The following is a 23,751-nucleotide window of genomic DNA, read 5'->3' as shown; positions in this document are numbered from 1 at the left end:
CTATTCAGTCTTTTGTGATTGCTGTTGTTTATGAATATGTTCTCTTAGGCCTCCTTTCTGGAAATGAGCATTAAAGAATGGTGCAGAACACGTAGAGCGCCATCTAATGTCCCTAACATTCTCCCCCAAGCCCCTTCCTCTAATTTTCACAATTGGTCTCGGTCTCTTTAAGAAGTCACCCATAACTGAGGAAAGAGGAATGCTGGGAAGATTCACCCTGCTCAGGTTTGGAGCATGACGGGAAGGGGGGGGGGGGAAGGAGACCAGTGTTGCACAAGCGCGGTAGTGCGGGTGTTGCGTTGCCATGGGTCTGGTGAAAGGATTTCAGTAAGAAAAGATAACTCCAATAAGAGTCTTGGGCGATATTGCTTCTTTGCCTGGTCGTGCTTCCCCGGGTAAGGAGACCAGGAGGTGAGCGCGACTACGGCGGCGGGAGGGACTGCGCGGGGCGGGGCCGCGCCATGTGACGGGGCGGGCGCCGGACGGGGGCGGGGCCGGTCGGACTGCGTGGCTGACGCGGTGCAGATTTCGGGCTGGGGCGCCCTGGCAGGCGATTGTGGGTCGCGTATTCTCCTTACGATACAATGTTGCCGCGTTTGTATCTGTGACGCGCATGGGAATTATTGGTGGGGACGAGAATTTCGGAGGGAATGCTATGCTAGAAGGAGGGATGAGCGCCCGTAGATTGTTATAACTGGCAAGTGGACCAAAGTTCCCATCTCTTTTTTCAGAACAGGCTTTTAAAAACCAGTTGCCCATTTCAAGCCTGGCTTGACTACCCGGATAAAGATAACTTTGGGGAGCTATCTTTGTGCTTTAGGTTTACCACGTCTTGTTTAGTATGTTTACTACTAGGGAAAGGGAAGTCTGCTTACTGGCTAATTGAATTTCTTGTTTACAGGAAGGCGAAGGTGAAGCAGAGCTCAAAGGGGCTCATTCCTGGGCATGGCTCCCATGGAGACCCTGAAAGGTGCAGGTGGTCCGCTTTAAGTAAGGGAGTACCTATTGTTTACTTGTGATGGCATCTTAGGCCAAGAAATGGGGCCCTTATGGAGGCCTCCAGTAAAGGCTGAGTTAGAGATGGGGGTGGGGAGCTCGGTGTACTCCGCTTTGAGAAATAAAAGCTGAGGTGGGCCTCCAAGCACTAATTTTCATGGAGTCAGAAATTTCTCCAAGAGCTTGGTACCTTGCACCTACATGTTGGTCTGCTGGTCTAATTTCCTCTAACTTTCAAAATATAAAAGACCAGAGTGCTTGTCTTTAAAGCTGTTGGGGAAGTGGGAGCTGTTGCCAAAATATTTTCTTTTGTGAAGATAACTACTAAAGAAGCAGAAAGCAGGAAGAAAGACTAGAGTTAGCCATGGCCTTAGAAAAGTTTTTTTTCAAATGCTTCAACCCTAAAGCCCTGTGCTCAACACAAAGCTTTTAACAGATAAACATGAAGAAGAAAAAGAAGACGAAGAAAAAAAGAATAAACCTTAGTACCAATCCTTTATGTTGTGTTTTAGGAGCCCAGCTATCCATTACCAAGAAGAAATCTGTTAGTTTAGACTGGGGAATTCCTTTACGTAAAAAATTAGAATGAAAGAACCTTTGGATGGTGAATGTGGCAAAGCAATGGCACCACAACAGGGGCTTCTGGACAAAATTAAAGAAGAACCTGACAATGCTCAAGTAAGCATTTCATTTTATTAAAAAAAATTTTTTATTCCTTCTTTTCTATCTGGTGAATTCATATTTTTAGTTAGGCAGTTTCTGGCTTATAAATTCAAACAACCCAAATTGATTTTTCCCCCTCATTAGATGAATAGATCAGTTTTTCTGTTCTTTGAATGAAAAAAAGAGCTTGGTAACTATTGGATGTTTCATTTTGTAAAAAGAAAGTAATATGTTGTTACCATTTTTCCACAGTTGGTACCTTTTTTTTTTTGTATCTGACAGTAGTTTTTTTTTTTTTTGCTAAGTATTTGTGGTCTCCTCTATGCTAGGGGATCCAGGAGTGACCAGTCACTTGAGTCCTTTCCCTCATAGAGTTATAGGTTAGACATTACACAAGTAATTGATCAAGGGATAAATATATAATTATAAACTATGATAAGTGCTCTGAAAGAAAAGTCTAAAATGGGCAATTTGACCTAATTTTGGTTGTGGGCAGAGACTGGCTACGAAAGGCTTCCCAGAGGGAAGGATTTATAAGCTGAATTATGGAAAACGAATTGACTAGGCAGAGGCATAGAAAGTGTTCTAGACAGGGGTCTGCATATAGGAAAGCAGTGATTAGCAAAGATGTGTGGTTCCTTTGAAAAACTGCAAGACCAGGGGACCTGGAACAGAAAAGTTATGAAAATGGTGATGATGATGGTGGTGATGATCATAACAACAGTACTAATAGGTGGCATTAATACATCAATATGTAGCGTATATTATATCATGATAACATGTGACATAAATATTAACTTATTTTTTTGTTTTTAAGATTTGATTGGGGAAGGGGAACAGAACTTTATTGGGGAACAGTGTGTACTTCCAGGACTTTTTTCCAAGTCAAGTTGTCCTTTCAATCTTAGTTGTGGAGGGTGCCGTTCAGCTTCAAGTTGTCCTTTCAGTCTTAGTTGTGGAGGGTGCAGCTCAGCTCCAGGTCCAGTTGCCGTTGCTAGTTGCAGGGGGCGCACCCATCATCCCTCGCAGGAGTCGAAACCAGCAACCTTGAGGTTGAGAGGATGCGCTCCAACCAACTGAGCCATCCGGGAGCTCAGCGGCAGCTCAGCTCAAGGTGCCGAGTTCAATCTTAGTTGCAGGGGGCGCTGCCCCCATCCCTTGCGGAACTGGAGGAATTGAACTGGCAACCTTGTGGTTGAGAGCCCATGGGCTCATGTGGGAATCGAACCGGCAGCTTTCAGAATTAGGAGCATGGAGCTCTAACCGCCTGAGCTACAGGGCCAGCCCATTAACTTATTAATACTTACATGTGCTTAGACTGAGCTAGCCACCATTCTCACGTCCATGTTATCAACCCCATTGTACAGACGAGGAAAGCAAAGTATAAACAGGTCAAGCAGTTCTACCACAGAACATGGATTGTAAATGGCAAAGGCTGGATTCAAATCCAGATAGTGAGACTTCAAAGTCTGTGCTATCCTGCTTCTGAGATGAGGCTCTGTAGGTAGTTTGAGGCCAGATTATGCAGAACCTTGTGGACCTTGTTAGGAATTTTGGTCTTTATCCTGAGAGCATTGGGAAGCTGTTGTAGGATTTTAAGTGGGAGAGTAAGATAAACATGTTCGGAAAGATCATCTGGCTACCCTTTAGGAACCCAGGTTGGAAATTTGTGGAGCTCAATGTGGAGACACTAGTTAGTTATTTTAGCAAGAAAATGATTTTCTTCTTTTTGGACAGTTCTTTTGCTTTATACTCTGTAGTTACTGGCTTTATTGTATAAGCAAAGCACTAACTTAAAATATAAATAATAATGTAAATAAAATAATAATAATGATAATATTTATTTCTCATACCATCTCAAAGGCAGTATCATTCCAGGACAGGGATACCAATTAGATTTTGTCTTGCTCATCAAATTCATGCCTTCCCAGAGTGCTGTGCTGAGAAGAGTTTTGAGGTAGTGTCTGTCTATAGGATGTGGGGTGGGAAATGGTGGCTTCCATGACACTTATTTTCCCTCCAGATGGTAAATCTTTCTCTTCTGCCAGAAGTAACTATTTGTTTGCCAGGTTTTGTGGATTCTGCCTTTTAAGTATTTTTTTACTCTGTCTCTTCCTTTTCCTCCCTATTTCATTATTTCTCATTTGGACTTTTATAACAATTTCCTACTTATCCTCTTTTTTTTACCCTTCTTCCACCTCCCTCCCCTCCCCCCCACCCCGCCACTGCAGTTCAAGCCATTGTTTCTTAGTCTAGTTATGTAGGACACAGCTCCCTGGCCCATGCTTGGTATTATGAGCCTTGCGCCCCAGGCAGTCGATTGCCAGTCATTGGTCCACTCTTCACAGTAGCTCACAGCAGCTCTGGCCAGCTGCCGGCCGCTCACAATGGCTGCTGGCCACTCACGCTGGCCACCGGAGACACACGGTAGCCCATGGCAGCACTTAGCAGCCTGTGGCAGTTTACACCAACCTCCAGCTGCTCACGGCAGCCCAGCTCTAGGGAAAGCTGTTGTTCACAATCTTAGGTATAGAGGGTGCAGCTCACTGGCCTATGTGGGAATCGAACTGGCGACCTCAGCGTTAGGAGTTTGGTGCTCCAACTGGGCTGGCCCAGTTGGCCTCTTTCCTTCAGTCACAATCTCCATCAAAACACTGTATAGTGATGACATTGTACTCTTTACAGATCTGATGACATTACTCCCTTTAAAGACCCTGTCTTATGTGTCATAAAGCATAAACTTTTTAGTGTGGCATCCAAACTATCCATGTTTAGGCCTTTGTTTCCCTTTTTAGCATCATCACTCATCCTTCCCATCTTTTCTGGTCTATGCTCCTGCAAACTATTTGTGTTTCTCTCAAAGGTATATTCTGTTGAGTTTTGTTTCCTTGCCTTTGCACATACATGCCATTTCTTCTGCCTGCAGTATCCTAAACTAGATAGCCTGGCAAAAATTTTCTCCTCTTTTGATACAGTTTAATTAGTTACTCAGGTAGAGTTAATTTTTTTCCCCATTGTAAACTGCTTTCACTTTTATTATGGCATCTATGGATCAGTGAGTTTTGTTTCATACAGAGTCTGGTCTTATTTGACTTGAATCCTCATTTCCTAGCACAATGACAGGCAGAAAGTACATACTCAATAATTGGAATAAAAGAGCTTCTTTTTCACAATGAGGGAACAGCTTGAAGAAACAAGTGACTTCACCAAGGTCCCATGGCAAAGCTGGGATATAAACCAGATTTTTTTTTTAATTAAAGTTTATTGGGGTGACAGTTGTTAGTACAGTTACATAGATTTCAGGTGTACAATTCTGTATTACATCATCTATAAATCACATTTTGTGTTCACCACCCAGAGTCATTTCTCCTTCCATCACCATATATTTGATCCCCTTTACCTCATCTACCACCCCCCTAAACCAGTTTTTTAAATTCCAGAAAAAAATGTCTTTCATTATAGCTTGTCTATAGTATATAAGTTTAACAATATTGTGCTATGAGTTAATTGAGCATTCTTTCTGAATATAAAAATTAGGATAATGCAACTCCCACTAATAGTGAACACTGTAAATTTAAGTAGATAGGGACCTACTCAGTTCTCTTTGGTTTGTATTAATGCTGTTCAAGGTGAATATGCTATGGTTTTTCATGAGAGTGTGGGTTATGATAGAAAAGCCATTTGAACATTGTGCTATTTTTCCATGTTGCATTTGAATATTGGAAAATAGGAGACAAGAAAGCGAAAATGTTTATTTTCTGATATACTAAGTGTCTGTTTTGGATATTAAAGTTATAGTTGAGCTCTCATTCATTCAGTGAGTTTTTATTTCTGCTTACTATAATCCACAGCACATGTTGAACACTGTTATAAGCAGTTTATATATGTATTAATCCATTTGATACTCACAACCCTAAGAGTTAAGTACTGTTATTCTACTTTACACATGAGGAAGCTAAGACACAGAGAGTAACTTGTTAAAGGACACACAACTGGTAAATGGTTGAGCTAGGATTTCAACCCAAGAATCTAGTTCAAGAACCCAAACTCTTAACCAGGATACCACAGGCTAAGTTGTGTTATTTTGTTTTCAGAAATGCTACAAAGTTTAAAAGATAGGACCTCTGCTTTCAATGGAATTGATAGTATAAGGGAGAGGTAATTATTTGAGTGGCTGTCCCTCATTAGAAGCTATGTTAAGCATGTTTTATGCATTTGCATTTAAACTCTATAACCATATGAGGGAAATAGCCTTACCTCATTTTACAGATGAGGAAACTGAGGCAAAGAGAGGTTAAGTAACTTACCAAACTCAAAGGAAACATCACAGCTAGGATAGCAATTTAGTTTTGACTGGCTTCAAAATTGTATTCTTCCTGTTGCTTTGTGTCACCTTTGTACAGATAACAGAATCACAGTATTAAGCAATTACAGTAATAAAAAGTGTTGTGCAAGATGCATTGGAAACATAGCGGAAAGAACCCTTAAGTCTGGAGAGGAGAGGAAGGTTTCACAGGGCAGGTAGCATTTGCGTTACAACAATTAAGACTTTTCGGCAGAGAAAACAGCACGTGCCAAGTCATGCAGACATGGGAGAATGTTTAGAGGTTCATAGTTCAACAATAAAGTGGGAAGAGAATAGATTTAAGATATTTAGGTAGACCCCTGTCAGAATGACTGTCATCAAAACAACAAGCAACAAGTGTTGGGGAGGATGTGAAGAAAAAAGAGGACTTGCGCATTGTTGGCGGGATTACAAATTGGTGCAGCCACTATGGAAAACAGTATGGAGGTTCCTCAAAAAATTAAAAATAGAGCTACCGTATGACTCAGCAATCCCACTTCTGAGTAGTTGAAGAAATCCAAAACGCTAATTCTGAAAGATATAGGCATCCCTGTGTTCATTGCAGCATTATTTACAATAGCCAAGGTATAGAAGCAACCTAAGTGTCCATCCATAGATGACTGGATAAAGAAACGGTGGTACATATATGTATATATAATGGGGTATTACTTGGCCATAAAAAGAATGAAATTTTACCATTTGTGACAACATGGATGGACATAGAGGGTAATATGCTAATAAGTCAGACAGAGAAAGACGAATAACATGTGATTTCACTTACATGTTGAATCTAAAAAACAAAATAAATGAACAAAACAGAAAAAAACTCATAGATACAGAGAACAAACTAATGGTTACCAGGTGGGAGGAGGGTTACGGGACTTGGGGAAAAAGGTGAAGGGATTAAGAAGTATGAATTGACAGTTACAAAATAGTCACAGGGATGTGAAGTACAGCATGGGGAATATAATGAATGATATAATAACTGTATGATGTCAAGGAGGTACTAGACTTATCGGGATGGATTTGTATGTTATATAAATGTCTAACCACTTTGCACATCTGAAACGAATACAATATTGAATGTCAACTGTAATTGAAAAAATATATTTAGGTAGAATTGATCAAACTTAGAGATAGCATATGAGGTGTGAGAGTCAAGGTGGAGTCCAGGAATACACAAGTTCCTGGCCTCAGTGCACTGAGTGATAATACCATTTATTGAGGGGCTAGGAAAAGAATATGGGGGGAAGTAATTAGCGTAGTTTGGGATCTGTTGTGTTTAAGGGATTAGTGGGACACTCAAGTGGTAATCTGCACTGGCAGGCATTTGCCATGTGGATGTGGTATTTAGAAAGTTATCTACTTGTAGGTACAGTGTTGTAGATCTAGCCAGATAAGATACAGAATGCCTGGTTAAATTTGACTGTTAAATAAACAATGATTATTTTACATAAGTAGTTTCATGCAGTATTTGGAACATAGTTATATATGTTATTTGTTGTTTATCTGAAATTCAAATTTAACTGGGTGTTTTATATTTTTATTTGCTAAATCTGGTAACCCTATATAGGTGATAGTTGAAATCTTGAATGTGAATGAGATTGTTAAAGGAACAAGAGTAGAGAGTAGAGTAGAGCTCAGGATAGAAAGTTGGAAACTGGATTAATTTAGGGCTTCAGAGTGGCTTCAAAGTAGTCCCCCAAGCAGCAGCCTCAGCATTACCTATTAGAAATGTGTATTCTTGGGGCCTTGCTCTAAATCTACTGAATCAGAATGTTGGGGGCTGAAGCCCAACAATCTGTGTCTTAACAAGACCTACAGGGGCTTCTGATGTCATTGAATTTGGGAACGATTGACTTTAGGGGTGAATGTTAGAAGATCAATGAGGGAGAAACTAAGATATAGTAATGAATTAAAGTAACAACTGGAAGGCAATGAATGGAATAATTGGCAGTGTCAGATATATCTGAAAAGATAAAATCTAAAAGTGTTCATTGGATTAGGCAATTGTGAGATGATTTGTTATCTTAAGACAGTTGAAGCAGTATCCTGATAGCATTGAGTTCTGGAGGGAATCAAAGTGAGGAAGTAGAGAAAGAACTAGAATACTTTTTCTCTGCTTGGTTGTAAAAAGAGAAGAGAGGGCAGGAATTCTTTTTTTCTTTTTTTTTTTTTTTTTTAATTGGGGAAGGGGAACAGGACTTTATTGGGGAACAATGGTCAAATTGTTGTCCTTTCAATCTTAGTTGTGGAGGGTTCTGTTCAGCTTCAAGTTGTTGTTCTTTCAGTCTTAGTTGTGGAGGGCGCAGCTCAGCTCCAGGTCCAGTTGCCATTGCTAGTTGCAGGGGGGCACAGCCCACCATCCCTTGCGGGAGTCGAACCAGCAACCTTGTGGTTGAGAGGACACGCTCCAACCAACTGAGCCTTCCGGGAGCTCAGCGGCAGCTCAGCTCAAGGTGCCGTGTTCAATTTTAGTTGCAGGGGGCAGAGCCCACCATCCCTTGCGGGAGTCGAGGAATTGAACTGGCAACCTTGTGGTTGAGAGCCCATGCTCCAACCAACAACTGAGCCATCCGGGAGGCAGCTCAGCTCAAGGTGCCGTGTTCAATCTTAGTTGCAGGGGGCAGAGCCCACCATCCCTTGCGGGACTCGAGGAATTGAACTGGCAACCTTGTGGTTGAGAGCCCACTGGCCCATGTGGGAATCGAACCGGCAGCCTTCGGAGTTAGGAGCACGGAGCTCTAACCGCCTGAGCCACCGGGCCGGCCCTAGGGCAGGAATTCTTAAGGGAATAGGTTCCTTATGTTGACCCAAGGAAAAAAGATACCTACCAAGTGTTCCTGGACTCAAATTTAAAAAGAACCAAATAACCATTTCTAAACAGGAGCTTGTCACAGAAGACATGCTTCAGGGAGAAGCCTACACTATCTGCCTGTATCTGCACTGAACTTCCTGCCTCCCACATTGAACTGCCTGCCTTTACTATTTACAGATCTGATGACACTACTCCCTTTAAAGACCCTGTCTTCTCATGTGTGATAAAGCGTAAACTTTTTAGTGTGGCATCCAAACTATCTGTTGTCTGAGCCAACTCTTACAATAGGACTGAGATTTTCCCCATCCAATTGGAGCTGTATAGCTGTATCCCCATTAGCATCTTCACTGACCAATCAGAACAGTGCTTTCTGGACTAATCAAACTGAGGATTTGGAATCCTCATTTGCATGAGGATGGACCAATCAGGGACCAGGAGCAGGGACTTCTCTTTTATATAAGTCAGCTCCCTTCTGGCTCTGAGGAGCCACTTTCCTTTTCCACTGAAGACTTTCCCTAGCTAAACCTGAAACACAGAAGACAACTTGCCGGACCAGAACAGCGTGGAAACTATCCTGTCTCAGCTGACCTGAGTGGAGAGGAACAGAGCTGTCTAACTGGAGATTGCTGCCTCACTTGAGGGCAGCCTCACAGCTGTGCTGTTCCACAGCCATGATATTTCATAATTGAGCTGTTCCACAGCTGTGCTACATCACAGTTGAGCTGTTTACTCTGAATAAAGTCTCCTCCTTCACTGTACCCCAAATTGGGGATTCCTGTTGGCATTGAATTGGCACTGATGACTATCAGTTGACACTTACGAAGGTGTGATAAAAAAATAGAGTGAATGTTTAAAAAAAATTTATTGCAGTAAAAGACACATTGCCATTAATCCCCCTCAAAATATTCCCCCTTGCTTCGAACGCACTGATCCCATCGTTCTTGCCACTTTCTGAAGCAGTTCTGGAAGTCCTCTTTTGTCAGTGTCTTTAGTTGTGCTGTTGTGGCTGCCTCGATGTCCTGAATTGGTTCAAAACGTTTACCTTTCATGGTTATTTGACTTTCTGGAAGAGCCAGAAGTCAGATGGTACTAGATCCGGTAACAAAGGTGGAGGAGAACATACTCTAATGTTTTTGTTTTTTCAATCTTTTTTTTTTTTTTTTTTTTTTGTAGTGGGGAATATTGGGTTTCTCCAGGGCCCATCAACTTCAAGTCGTTGTCCTTCAGTCTAGTTGTGGAGGGTGCACTGGCCCATGTGGGAATCAAACCGGCAACCCTGTTGTTCAGAGCTTGCGCTCTAACCAACTGAGCCATCCAGCTGTCCCCACACTGTAATGTTTTTATTTGACAGAAATTGCCGTATACCAGGAGCGATGTGTGACACAGAGCGTTGTCATGATGGAGGATGAAAATGCCCATTTCATGTTAATGAGTTGTTCGTGATCCATGATTTACGGCACACTTTAAAACATACCTTCTCTCAACCATAGCTCACAGCCAACTGACTGCACCGAACAAGTTGAAACTTGTCACACACGGTTACTAAGGTTTGACGTGATGTTTCCTGTATTGGAGATTCCTGCCTTTCCGTTGGATGGCACTCGGCAGCAGCATTCACTGTATTTGTTGATCACACCTCATATAAGTTGAGGGAAAGAAACCAATATGGAGATGGAGAGAGGCTGAATATACACAAAGGTAGTATGGAGTGCTGAAAGAAAAGAGGGAAAGGGATCCCGAATGCAAGCACTCTTTTAGCTGTGGCTAGGAATGTTGCCTTTTCCTGTAAGACAGGAGGACAGTTTGCTGATTAATTTGTAGTTATGGTGGAAGCGGGAATCAGGATGTTGAGGGAGTTCTCAGTTGCTTCATTTTTCTTGGTAAAATTGAAAGATCACTGTGAGCATGAAATATGTGGGGTTGGGACTTACGAGTGATGAAAGTTTGGAGTAGTTACTTTATGAAGTAAAATGAGCTGACCAGGGAAATGCAACATGCATGTTTAAAAAAATATTAAAGATTGAGTTGATAAGGCAAAGTAATTTTTTATTGAATCTTAAGTGTTCTTTTTAGTAAGTTGAAGGAGGTATATATAGGTACTTTTACTTTCTCTTTTTGCAAGTGTCACTAAATAAATATTGTTATGTAAATATAATGTTTAAGAACATCTACTCTAGGTTGAATGGAGTTGGATTCATTTATTCAACAAATATTTTTTTAATGCCATAATTATAAAAATAGTAAGAGCTAACATTTTTATGTGTAAATCACTTAACTTCTGGCTAGCTGTAAAGCATCATGCTACGTATTTTATTTGTATTAAATCATTTACACCCCCCTCATAATGGCCTAATGGGTTAGATAATATTATTTTATAGATATGGAAATTAAAACTAAGAAAGATCAAATAACTTGTTTGAACCAAGGTCCATCTGTTTCTGCTGTCAGAACCCAGTCTTCTCTGTTGTGTTATGTTGACTGTGCTGGGCATTGCCTGTATAGAGGTGGAAAAACAAATACGGTCCCTATTCATAGTGGACATGGTCGTGTGCACACTCATGTGGAGGAGCAGTGTTAGACATTAAATTATTACCCAAATCAATATGAAATGTATTATGACAGGTACTATGAGTAAAAGGAGATCTGAGAGACTACAACAGGAGAAATTACTTTCAATTGGGGGGCCAGGGTTTGAGTTTATTATAGTAATTATGTTTTGTTGTATTTGTACATTTATGGGGGAGATAGCATGGGTTTTGGAAGAGAGATAATTGGGTTTGATTCCCATCTGTGCACTGAGTATCTCTGTGAGTTTTGGACAAATTGCTGAACATCTCTAAAAGCTTCACTTTCCGCATCTATAAAGAAAGTATCATAGTTCCTGCCTTGTAAACAGCAGCTTCTTTGTGCCATAATGCACATTATGGGAAGTGGTAAATTAATGCAGTAGTTCCTAGTCTTTGGCATTTAATAGTTCAAAGAAATTTCAAAAGTAACTTTGGGAACTGCTATATCAGTCAGTTATTTTGCTAGGTTTAGGGAGGTTAAAAATACACTACCATATATTCTCACCATTATTTCAGAAAAGTAAGACTTAAAAAACTTATTTTGAAATATGTAAGGCTATTTTGACACATAAAAAAGTAGGATGGTTGTCATCTCAGAATAAAGAGTCTTTTTTGAGATAGGTATTTATATTTTTAAAACTTTGTTTCATGATTATATTTTAAAACATTTTAAAGAATATGATAAGCATAAATCTGATTTAGGCTGTGATTTTATGGATAATGAGCAGATTACATTGAAGCTCTTGTATTCATTCTGCTATTAACAGATATGACAGCTTGTAAATCTGTTGGCTAAAATTACCAATTTGATACAAACTATAAGCTAGTCAGATTTAATTTAATTTACCCCTTATAAACACAGCCTCAAAAAAGGGTAGTGCTCAACGTTGAAATAGCGGTCTATTGGGGTGGCCGAATGGCTCAATGGTTAGAGCGCAGTGCTCATAACACCAAGATCATATTCGATTCCCACATAGGCCTGTGATCTGTGCCCTCCACAACTAGATTGGAAACAACGGCTTGAGCTGGGAGCTGAGCTGCCAGTGGGCAGCCAGTTGGCTCAGAGGTTAGAGCGCAGTGCCTCCGGTTCGATTCCCACATGGGCCGATGAGCTGCGCCCTCCACAATTAGATTGAAAATGACTTGACTTGGAGCTGATGTGTCCTGGAAAAACACACTGTTCCCCAATAAAAAATTTTAAAAAAAAGCTGTCTATTACCCTATATATAAAGATTACGTTTGAAAAGTAAAAGATATTCCATTATAAAAGATATTCCAATTCTGAAAGATCCTTTTTTGTAAAGACTAAAGCTAGTTTGATAACTTGTAAATTTTGACTTTTGAGGTACTTGTAAAGGTGATTATGATTAGAATGTAGAAGAGATGAATATAACAATTATTTTTTGCTTGAATTTCTAGTTAACTTAGATACTAAACTAACACCATATTCATTTCTCTTTCTTTTTTTTTCTTTAAGGAGTATGGACATGCCCCAAAGCCAAAAACTCAAGAAAGTGAACTGAAAATTAGTGCTGTGTTTTCAGTTAATGACAGTCCTCTTGGTAAGAAATAGAACTGCAAAAGTTAATTATGATTAATATATGTTATATCTGACTAGTAGAATTTAGGGAAAGTACCTCATGTAGGTTTTTTTTCTTCCTTTAGATAAAGCATTACTTTTCAAACTGGGTAGCTGGTATTTGACCAGCATTTTAAAAATTGGAATAGAATAAGTTTATATCAGAGTACGATGTTTGTAGTAAGGAAACATTATTTCATGAAACTACTGTTTCAGTTATTAAATCATATATACACATGTATGTATGTGTGTCCTGGATTATAATGTGAAATGTAGTTTTTACTATGGATTATGATTTTAAAAGTTTGAAATCCCCTGGAGTGCTTATTGCTTTATTCATATTGGATTTCAAGACTGAGGTAATTTGTCCTAAGAAATAGAGAATGTGTATGTGTTCAGTTGATACTAAAACTTTTTTTTTTTTTAAAGCTCAGCAGTTGACCCCAGGCATTCAGTTTCCTCTTGCATCATCTGGTCCAAACAGATGGCTTCCTTCAGTTCCAGTTGTAGCTGTTTGTTCTGGCTGTAAAAAACTGCTCTATAAGGGGCAAACTGCGTATCATAAGACAGGATCTCCTCATCTCTTTTGCTCCATGTGGTGCATCACCAGATATCCTTCACCTGCCTGCCTACTACCTCCTCCCAAGAAAACCTGCACAAACTGCTCGAAGTATAAAATTCTTAATCACATCCCTTTTTACTTTACTTGTTTAGTTGTATATAGTTTAGTTCGAAATGCTATTGCTACTCTCAATCTCTTTAGCACCTTTCTATGAAAATAGCTTTTAGGCTAATTGAGAAATTTGCAAATTCTAAAGTAAGCAATTTGGTGTTAAAAACATTGTCTAAATGAGTTTTCCTTATGTCTTTCAGTTTAAATTTTACTATGGAAAGAAATAAACTATTTGTGGGAATTGTAGGACCTCTCATATATCCTGTAATTGTAGACAACAACCATTCAAAATTACTTGTTATCTTGAATGTTATTGAAGTTATCTTGAATGTATAGAATAAAATAATATCACAGTTATGCAAGTATATGGAAATTATTTAATTCTTTCGAAGGTAAAAACTCTAAATGGCCACAAAAATATGTTTATAAAAAAAAATCCTTGTGAGCTTTTGTTGGGGATCATTGTTATTTTAAATAATGCATAGATGCAGAAAGAGAAAGAAATAGCAACAAAGTCAACTTCTTTCTTTACCTTAGTATGTTTGAAGAATTTGACATGTTTTGCCTGTTCCTGTGGTAGTGTAATTCTAGGAATATAGTACGTTGTCAGTAGTTACTAATGTAGAGCAATAAAAGTTAAGAACTTGGTTTTAGACCATGGCTCTATTACTTACGAACTGGATAACCTTGGCCTTAGTTTCTTCATTGATAGATACTTCACTGGAAGTATCTACTCCCTCAGATTTTAATCAGACAATGTTAGCACAGGGCCTACCACATAGCAAATGCTTAATAAGTGGGATCTTATTATTTTTAATAATAAAATTAATATTGTGTATATGTAACATAATTTATAGGCCCCTATTTTGTCTTTGGAGATAAAGGACAGGTTCTTTATCTGCTTGCTGTGTTGGCCTTAGGTATCTAAAAGTAGATCCTTTTAAAATGGAAATCTCCAACCGAAAGGAAAGAGGAATTTTAAAATATTTTACTTAAATATTAAAATTTAGTTTTGTTCTAGAATGCCTTTCTAATGCCTTACTTTAACTCTTTTATGTCATCCTCATAAAACTGATCTGGAAGAAGTAAATTTAGTTTTCTGTTTTTAGATATTCTGTTTCAACATGTCATATATCAAGAGAAAATGAATTAAATTTTAAAGAACATAGCACAATTTATATACCCAAATGCGTATTATTCTCTTAAAAATAGTCACTAGTGTCAGGGACTTTTTAACCATAGTACTGCTCTTAGTCAAAAAAAATTTTCTAATCTCTTGATTTGGCATTGCTTTCAGAACCTATGAAACATTCCTTTAGACTAAGTTAGGTAATAAATCTATCTTTTCAGCATGGGTTTGATTTTTGCAAATTGCCAAAAGTTATTTGATGCCTAATCAGCTGACTATTGTAGATGGTTAAACTTAATCATACTGTTAAACATGATATTTGGCTATAAAATTAAAAAGTTCTTCGAGTTTTTATAAATTAAAAGAAAAACTAGAAAAAAAGTTGGAGCCATGTTGTTGGAAGAGGTATGGCTTTTTAAAGATAAATGTTAAGGTGTAACATTCATTTGGATGTGTAAGGTTTAGAACACATTTATATTTATGTGCACATTTATATTTATATTTCATTAAAAAGACATTCTCATTGGTTTACTTATGCATACATTATGCCACTGGCAGATTCACATTATTAAATGAAATTCTGTAGTATTCTGTTTTTAGAGAAAAAAATGACTTTTCTAAGATAGTACTTCACTTGTGTGTAAGCATATCCACTTGGTTTCCAAGATTCACTGTCATATATTTAAGGTTAGGTGAGTTTTAGGAGATTAAAGTACTTTGTTATTGTTGTTATTCTTTCTTAGTTTACCATGGAACAGTTCTGTATAATAAAGGTACAGGATGGGAGGCAGAACTGTCAAGTGATTAACTCCATAGACTGCAGAATCTGAGTGCTGGGATTTGCATTTTGGCTTCGCTGCTTACCAGCCGTGTGACTTTAACAAGCTATGTAACCTTTCGGATTTGGTCTCCTCATCTATAAAATGGCAGTTATAATAATACTTACCTCATAGAGTTTTTTGATAATTAAATTGGATAATTTGAGTAAAGAGAGCAATGCCTGCCACATAGTAATTACTCAATACACGTTATTGTAGTATATCATATTATTGCCATTATTTTTTTACTTTATGGCCTGCACTAGTGTTTCTGATTAATGACTATTCAGTTTTTATACTTGTCAGAAGAATGTCAATAATCAGCCTCTGTTTTTACTGTCAGTGTTTATTGCAACAATGAACTCTTATAAAATGACTCTAGGAATCTCACAGAACCACTCAATTATTTGTGTCCTTTTTGTCTTATTCTTGTTTCCGTCCTCTGCTACCAAACCTTAATAGCCCTTTTGTCCTCTGTTTCTTTGCTTACTTCAATTACAGCTAAATTTTATATATCATGCCAATTTTTTATATTTATCTTTTGTAGTTCACTGTTTCCCAAATCTTGCATTAAATTTTTTTTTTTTTTAATTTCATTTCTTGTCTCATTCATATTTCTACTCTTGGCAGCTACTGGCTAATAAGAGGACAAGTGTTCTGTGGTCTGGAGTTGTGGGATGGCCACTCACTCCATTGGCTCCAGTGGATGAAACTTGGTTAGAGCTGGAAGCCTCACTGTTTTTGTCATGTGTGTCTGACTGGATATATTTTAAGTATAATTCTTCTTCACACATCTATAAGTTAGGTATTATAAACAACATTTTATACATGAGGAAATTGACATAGTAATTGCCTCACTTATTGTCACTCAGCCGATAAGTAACAGAACTAATCATCAAACCCAGGTTTCCAGATGCCTTATGCAGGGTCAGCCATTTTCATTAGCTGCACTTTGTAAGTATAGTCATTTTAGCTCACAAAGAGGAAGAATATGTTTCATTTTGGCTTTGTTATTTATTTTTAGAGACATTTTAAATTCAAAGGATGTGATCACAATCCAATTTGAAAATTCTTCTCCCAGCAAAGATTTCTGCAGCCAGTCATGCCTTTCTTCTTATGAGCTAAAGAAAAAACCTGTTGTTACCATATATACCAATAGCATTTCAACTAAGTGCAGCATGTGTCAGAAGAATGCTGATGTAAGTTCCTTTTATCTTTATTGAGATTCTAATCAAAGATCAGAGATTTTTAACTGGCTCTGCTTATTTTGTATGTGTATGTATTTTTATTTCCTAGATTCGATTTGAAGTTAAATATCAAAATGTGGTACATGGTCTTTGTAGTGATGCTTGTTTTTCAAAATTTCACTCTACCAACAACCTTACCATGAAATGTTGTGAGAACTGTGGGAGCTATTGCTATAGTAGCTCTGGTCCCAGCCAGTCCCAGAAGGTTTTCACTTCAACAAGTGTCACAGCATATAAGCAGGTATGAATGAATATCAGTCTGTTGCATATAGTTAGGCTCACCTCTTCTGAGGTGGCTGCACAGGGGTGAAATACAAAATAAAAGAGGATCCTTCCCATCAGTTAATCCTGGTGTGTGATTTCCCTTCCAGAAAAGTAGGATAGGTTATGATACTGTAAGGATTGATTGTGGGGGTGAGATGATATACGTGAACTAGATCATTTTTTAAGGTTTCCTTCATGGCCAGGAATTCACAAATGTCATTTCATGATTTGCTCAGTCTGAAATGTTTTGTGATATATCAAAGTGAAGAAAATCCCATGTTATTGTAAATCAACTATTACCACAAGTTAAAAAGATAATAAAAATCAGTGAATCTAAAGCATATCTTTTCCTTTTAGAAAATACGTTTTTAAATGTGTTTTGGAATGAATTGTAATTATTTTGGCAACATTGCCTTATTAGAATACTTTAATTTTTATTTACTTTATTGAATAATTGATACATTTGGTTACTAAATATATCAATTTGTGTCAGCTTAATTATTGCTGAATGATTTTGGTCTTTAAAAAGTTATCTTTTTAAAAAGGATGTAAATAATAATTTAAAAAATTTTTAGTTATCAAGTTTGATTTATATGTAATTCCTCTAAGCAGTTGGTAATGGACATTCATCTCTTTGAAAAGTATCACTTTTCTAGGAATTGCAACTTTTGGCAGTCTGGTTATTGCTTTCACAGGAATAGAATCCATTTTATTTATATATATATATATATGATCCAAAAATCCATTTCATTCCTAATTTTATTACTGGCCTATCAGCTGCATAAATGATGTTCCTTTTTTACCAGGAAGATTATGTAGTGAAATTTCACAATTTATATATTCCTACCATATACTTCCCCATGTAATTTCTTACTGAGAAACCTTATATTGTGTCAGTGACAGAGTTAGTTTAGCAGTTAAGAGCTTGACTTTGGAGTCAGATGAAATAAGTTTATTCTCTGACTTTTCTGTCTATGTGTTTATCTAATTAAAGATAAACTTCTTGTTAATTCAATATTTTAAAGTATCTCACTAAGTTGTTAAAAGAATTCTGTGATGCACTGTATATAAATGGCTTAGCATGGGTCCTGGCTCCTGGTAAACACTCAATAAGTAATAATATTGGAAATTTATGTAAATGTTAGCCATTATTATTATTGTTTCTTAAAACATGATAAACTTATGGGCAAATTTTATTATGAAACTTAGCTTGAAAATAAGTAGTTCTGCAGGATGACATAATATACCTTAAACGTCATTTCTATTTCCTCCTCCTAAAGAGTCTTACTAGTTAAATAACCTTACAGTGGTAGACTGTCTCCTAGATTAATGTCCAAGTCTGTACCGAGGATGGCCCTTTGGTTCAGGGATTACCTGGTCTTTTCTGATTATTTGTAATGAGAAAAGAATGTTAAGACTATCTGATTCATTCCTTTTAATGTGGTATGTTGTTGCTAGTATATATATGAGTAGTTACTAATTTTCTTCAGTTTACATTTTATTATTATCTGAAAGAATTTATTTTTCCCACATCCCAACTTTCTGAAAAGTCCATGCTTGGTGTGGCCTTGTTGTCATGCTCAAATATTTCAACCAAAGGCAGTAGTTGTAAGTAGCTTTTCTTCATTCTTTTTTTTTTTTTAATTTTTATAAGAGTTTATTTGAACCAAACTGATGACATATGCCAGGGAGCAAGACCTCAAATGCTCCCCTCTTTATTCTTTTCTTAAACAATATGTACATATGTATGCTTGTACTAGGTATGTGAATGTTATTTTATTTTATTAACAGAATTCAGCCCAGACTCCTCCATATGCCTTGGGGAAATCATTGAGGCCCTCAGCTGAAATGATTGAGACTACGAATGACTCAGGAAAAACAGAACTTTTCTGCTCTGTTAATTGTTTATCTGCTTACAGAGTTAAGACAGTTATTTCTTCAGGTAATGTTTAAATTTGATAAATTTATAGATTTAATAACTATTGAAGAAGAATGTAACTGCTTTTCCTTTATTTTGTTATAAACTAAATTTATCTATATGGTTAGATAAAGACCCAAGATTGGTGTAGGTTCAAAGAACTGATGTTTAAGTGAAAAATGTTTTTCACTGATTTTCTTGGTTGAGATTTTTTTTTGTAGTTTCATATGTGAAAATAAAAAAAAATCACAAGTTCAAAATTAGTTTTTGTGTAAATCAGATTTAATTGAAGAAGTTGTAGTTAGCTTTACAGGTTATAATAAAGCTCCTTGATTTTTGTTTTTATATTATTTGTTTTTATTCTAATACATTTTTGGATTATTTTTTCATCTGTGTCATTTATTCATTGGTTTTTATTTTTTGTTACCAAGGAGTCCAGGTTTCGTGTCATAGTTGTAAAACCTCAGCAATCCCTCAGTATCACCTAGCCATGTCCAATGGAACTATATACAGCTTCTGCAGCTCCAGTTGTGTGGTGGCTTTCCAGGTATGATCTAAGAGTATTTTACTCCTGCAGTTCTCTTAGCCATTGGTCTATGGCAAAATGTTAACTGCTGAAGGTACATAAAAGATTACACTGTAAGTTAGAAAGAAAAAAGTTCAACTGTGGTTCCAAAGGTCATTTCTGCAAAATGTTTGAGCCCAGGTATTGAGCCTCAGTGCTTTCTTCCTTATTCAGAGTTCTCACCTAAACTGTCCTTCCTTCTCACTTTTTCCCTTGGCTCTCTCCCTTTCAGAAAGGTGGAAGCTAGGATATGGTTTGGATACATGGTATGATGATCTGTTCACGTGTCCCTTCCTCTCATCCTGGGCCAGATGCAATTCCTGGCATGGAATTGTAAGCTTCCACTTACTTGTCATATCTTCTCTTCACTCTGCGCGATACACAGACAGTAGAGTTTAGTGATCCTCCAGGATGGGAAGATGCCTGATGCAGTGTCCCTGGTGCTAAGGAGAGAGAGACTAGTGTTCTTAATAGCTGTCAGAGGCTGCTTGGTGATGGGGTTGCAGGTGAAGGGGTGTCTTGGAAAGGAGAGGCCTGCTCTAATTTATTAAGGTCATGTATACTAAAGGTGTTTGTCTAGAAGCCTGCATTGCTCGGTCCTTGTATTCTGTAAATATGCTATTGGAACTCTTTCTGTGTACTACTTTATACATTTTAAAGAAATATTGGCAGGGGAATTAATTTATCAAAATGAGAAGGCGAAAGTTCCGTTATTTCTCAGTTGTTAAAAACGTTTGCCTTATTTGTGTTCGTTCAGAATGTATTTAACAAGCCAAAAGGAACAAACTCCTCAGCAGTGCCCCTGTCTCAGGGCCAAGGAAGCCCGCACTCCGGGTCAGCGGTGTCAGAAGGAGGAGGTAGCACCTCTGCCACTTCCGCCAGCGTCATCAGTGGCTCTGCAGCAGCGGGCCTCCAGTCTCCTGCCGCAGAGGCCCAGCAAGTTGCTCCTGCCCATGCAGTTGTTAAACTCAAGTGTCAGCACTGCAACCATCTGTTTGCCACAAAACCTGAACTTCTTTTCTACAAGGTAAAGAGAGATCATGAAAGGGATTGAATTTAAACTTATCCAATAGAAACATTTTTATCTCTTCATCTTTGACTATCACTTAATTTGCTTTTAAATGAGGAGGAAAGGATTTCTTAAAAATAAAGATAATGTTTAATTAGATATTAATGAGTATTCTTTCTCTGCAGGGTAAAATGTTTCTGTTTTGTGGCAAGACTTGCTCTGATGACTACAAAAAGAAAAATAAAGTTATAGCAATGTGTGACTACTGTAAACTACAGAAAATTATAAAGGAGACTGTACGGTTCTCAGGGGTTGATAAGCCATTCTGTAGTGAAGGTAAAGAAAAAAGTTCAGTTTTATCCACAGAGCATGTGTTATGAATTATTCATTATGAGTTGGGCTATTAATCCATAATTCATTTTCAAGTAATTTTTGTTTTATGTGGTATAATTTGAGGCCTTTATATTGAGTTTATACTTACTTCACTTTAAAGTCTATCCTTTTAAATGTTACAATTATCTTAGTAAAGAAAAACTTCTGAAATATAATGAGATCAATTTTATTAATATAGAGTATAGAAAATCTCTTGCTGAGTTTAGCTGTGACTTCAGAGAACTTGTTGTTCTTGTACCAATTTGTGAAGACGGTACTTAAGCAATTATGGCTTTTTGGCTTAAGACACTTTTATACCTCTGATGTTTCTAAATATAGATGGCCGATTTAGAGTATATTTAAAAGGTAATATGAATTTGTTTTGTGAATATAGAGACTATACTTTAACCTAAAGGCAAATAATTTTGTCGAGTATTTAGAAATTCACTTAAAGTTTTTATCTAAGACTGTAAGGAAGTCACTTTACCTCCTTCAAGTTTAATGTAAATTTGTTGTTTCTTCTTTTCATCTCTTCTGGTTCTCAGTTTGCAAGTACCTGTCTGCCCGTGACTTTGGAGAACGGTGGGGAAACTACTGTAGGATGTGTAGTTATTGTTCCCAGACATCCCCTAATTTGGTAGAAAATCGATTAGAGGGCAAGTTAGAAGAGTTTTGTTGTGAAGATTGCATGTCCAAATTTACAGTTCTGTTTTATCAGGTAAATGTAATATACCTCTGGCTTTCTGAGGTTTGTAAAAATTATTTTCTGTTTAAAATATGTTCAGATTATGTGAATAAAATTTGTGTTTAGAACTGGATAAAATAAACTATGAACTCCAAGTAAAATTCAGTTGATTATAAACTTGAAATCTTTGGAGTAAAGAGTATAGAATTTCTGAAGACTTTGTCGTTGTTTGAGGGTATGTTCCTTTTATTATTTGCTTTCTTATAAGGCACATTGACCTTAGTTATAACTTCTTTCAAGTTAGAACTTTACATAGTTCTGTTGCCTTAAGCCTTCGCAGTCAGAAAGTTACTCTGAGGAATTTGAAGTCAGACCTTGTTCTCACTTCATAGGTCAAATGACTATTACTGACCTCCTTGTCCACCTCCTTTGTAAAAACAATTACTTTTTTGAAGGGCTAACCACAAAAGCTAATATTAATTGAACCACTAATAGGACATGTTCGGTGCTTCGTAAGTGTTATTTCATTTAATCCTCACCACTGTCCCGAGAGGTAGGTATATTAATGCTAGTTTATCAATAAGGAATAAGAGTAAGGTCCAGGGAGATTAAGTAATATTCCCTTGAAGAAGCTGGTAGATGACCGATAGACTGCACCTATAACACTGCAGTGAAATCACCTGTTTACTGGTCTCCCTACCCCCAAAATATAATCTTCTTGGGGGGAGGTATGTATTTTCATAATTATATGACCAGGACCTATCTCAGTGCTCAAGACAAAGGATACCACTAGATATTTGTCAGTCTTTGTGACTCCAAAGCCCATATTCTTTCTACTGCAATATGCTGCCTTTTAACCTTTTAAAAAGAGAACCTATCTTTAGATTCCTTCATTGGTAATTTTGAAAATAGGAGATCAACTTTTGTATTCTCTTGATTGAGGCTATCTGTATGAAATAAATAATTAAGTGTGTATGTATTCTATACATATACAGGTACAGATGCACACACATACATGCACACACGGTGGAAAGTTCACAAACTTAACTGTCCGACGCGTGTGTGTGTGTGTGTGTATATATATATATATATATATTTTTTATTTTTTTTATTTTAACCACAGTATTTTAAGGTGGGAAGGAACCTTGCATTTTGTAATCTCAACTGACTCATATATTCTGTTTTCATAATGCCTTCTGGTTTTATGATTAATGTTAATTTTTTATTATTTCATAGTTTTAAGTCTATTCTGCCCTACATTTCTTTCTCAGATGGCCAAATGTGATGCTTGTAAACGACAGGGTAAACTAAGTGAGTCCATAAAATGGCAAGGAAACATCAAACATTTCTGTAACCTATTTTGTGTCTTGGAGTTTTGTCATCAGCAAATTACGAATGACCCTGTTTCACAAAGAAAAGGTAAAATTAAACTTAGTTAATGGGATCTTTATGTCGGTGCTAGGGTACACTATCAACATACACAGCTGTAAATAATATAATAAAAACAAAATTGCACTGGATTGAGATAGCCTGAGTTTCCTTAAATTTTCCTATAAGAATCTTTAAAGATTGCCCTTGAGGGAAAATTAATCCGGATGTTTTTTGCTATCATAATCAAACACACCAAGAATAATAAATGTGGAAACACTAATCTTATAGGGAAATTAGATTTGATTGCTTTTGATTGAATTTATCTGTACATAAATAACTTACACTAAGGGATATATGCTATTCAGTTAATTAACTAGAAATAAAAATAGAAAATTGGAGCAAACAAAGGGAGAGAGGATATAAGTATGTTAATGTAGTTGCCGTGACTGGTGTAAGATTTGATCCAGAGCTTGCTTGTAGCCAAGAGAAAAAGAACAACACATTAATTACATCACAAAAAATAAAGTAGACCAGTTCTTCATGGGTAGCAAAGTTTTTTCTGGCTAAGAATAAAATAATTTTGCAAGTAGGACAGCTAATGTGGTCAAAATATCCAGATGAATAGATAGCTACGTGGTATGTTTTTAGAGTGGCTCCCTGCTGTAGGACTTCACTGGGTTAGATTAAAAACATTTGATATTATGTTCTCTGACCAAAGCCTGGAGTGCTGCT

General features: G+C 37.2%; 1 protein-coding gene across 8 annotated transcripts in view; it reads left to right on the top strand.

Moving 5' to 3' along the window:
- Positions 1 to 247: 247 nt before the first annotated feature.
- The window catches only part of ZMYM6 (zinc finger MYM-type containing 6), a 38,178-nt gene continuing 14,674 nt past the window's right edge, over positions 248 to 23,751 (top strand). The window contains exons 1-13 of one of the 8 annotated variants that reach the window (XM_074334368.1): positions 248 to 395; positions 902 to 990; positions 1,509 to 1,674; positions 12,867 to 12,951; positions 13,398 to 13,638; positions 16,613 to 16,787; positions 16,885 to 17,076; positions 18,891 to 19,041; positions 19,449 to 19,564; positions 20,340 to 20,609; positions 20,777 to 20,927; positions 21,509 to 21,681; positions 22,920 to 23,067. In XM_074334368.1, the coding sequence (XP_074190469.1) occupies positions 1,582 to 1,674; positions 12,867 to 12,951; positions 13,398 to 13,638; positions 16,613 to 16,787; positions 16,885 to 17,076; positions 18,891 to 19,041; positions 19,449 to 19,564; positions 20,340 to 20,609; positions 20,777 to 20,927; positions 21,509 to 21,681; positions 22,920 to 23,067 (1,795 nt within the window). In that variant the 5' untranslated portion in view covers positions 248 to 395; positions 902 to 990; positions 1,509 to 1,581. Of the gene's footprint in view, positions 412 to 476; positions 991 to 1,508; positions 1,675 to 12,866; positions 12,952 to 13,397; positions 13,639 to 16,612; positions 16,788 to 16,884; positions 17,077 to 18,890; positions 19,042 to 19,448; positions 19,565 to 20,339; positions 20,610 to 20,776; positions 20,928 to 21,508; positions 21,682 to 22,919; positions 23,068 to 23,751 lie in introns of those variants that run through there. The other 7 variants (XM_019730103.2, XM_019730102.2, XM_074334367.1 and 4 more) reach the window with 7 other exon arrangements.

Source organism: Rhinolophus sinicus, linkage group LG06 (genome assembly GCF_036562045.2).
Source record: "Rhinolophus sinicus isolate RSC01 linkage group LG06, ASM3656204v1, whole genome shotgun sequence".
Classification (NCBI taxonomy): Eukaryota; Metazoa; Chordata; class Mammalia; order Chiroptera; family Rhinolophidae; genus Rhinolophus; species Rhinolophus sinicus.
This window is presented reverse-complemented; position numbering and strand designations above follow the sequence as displayed.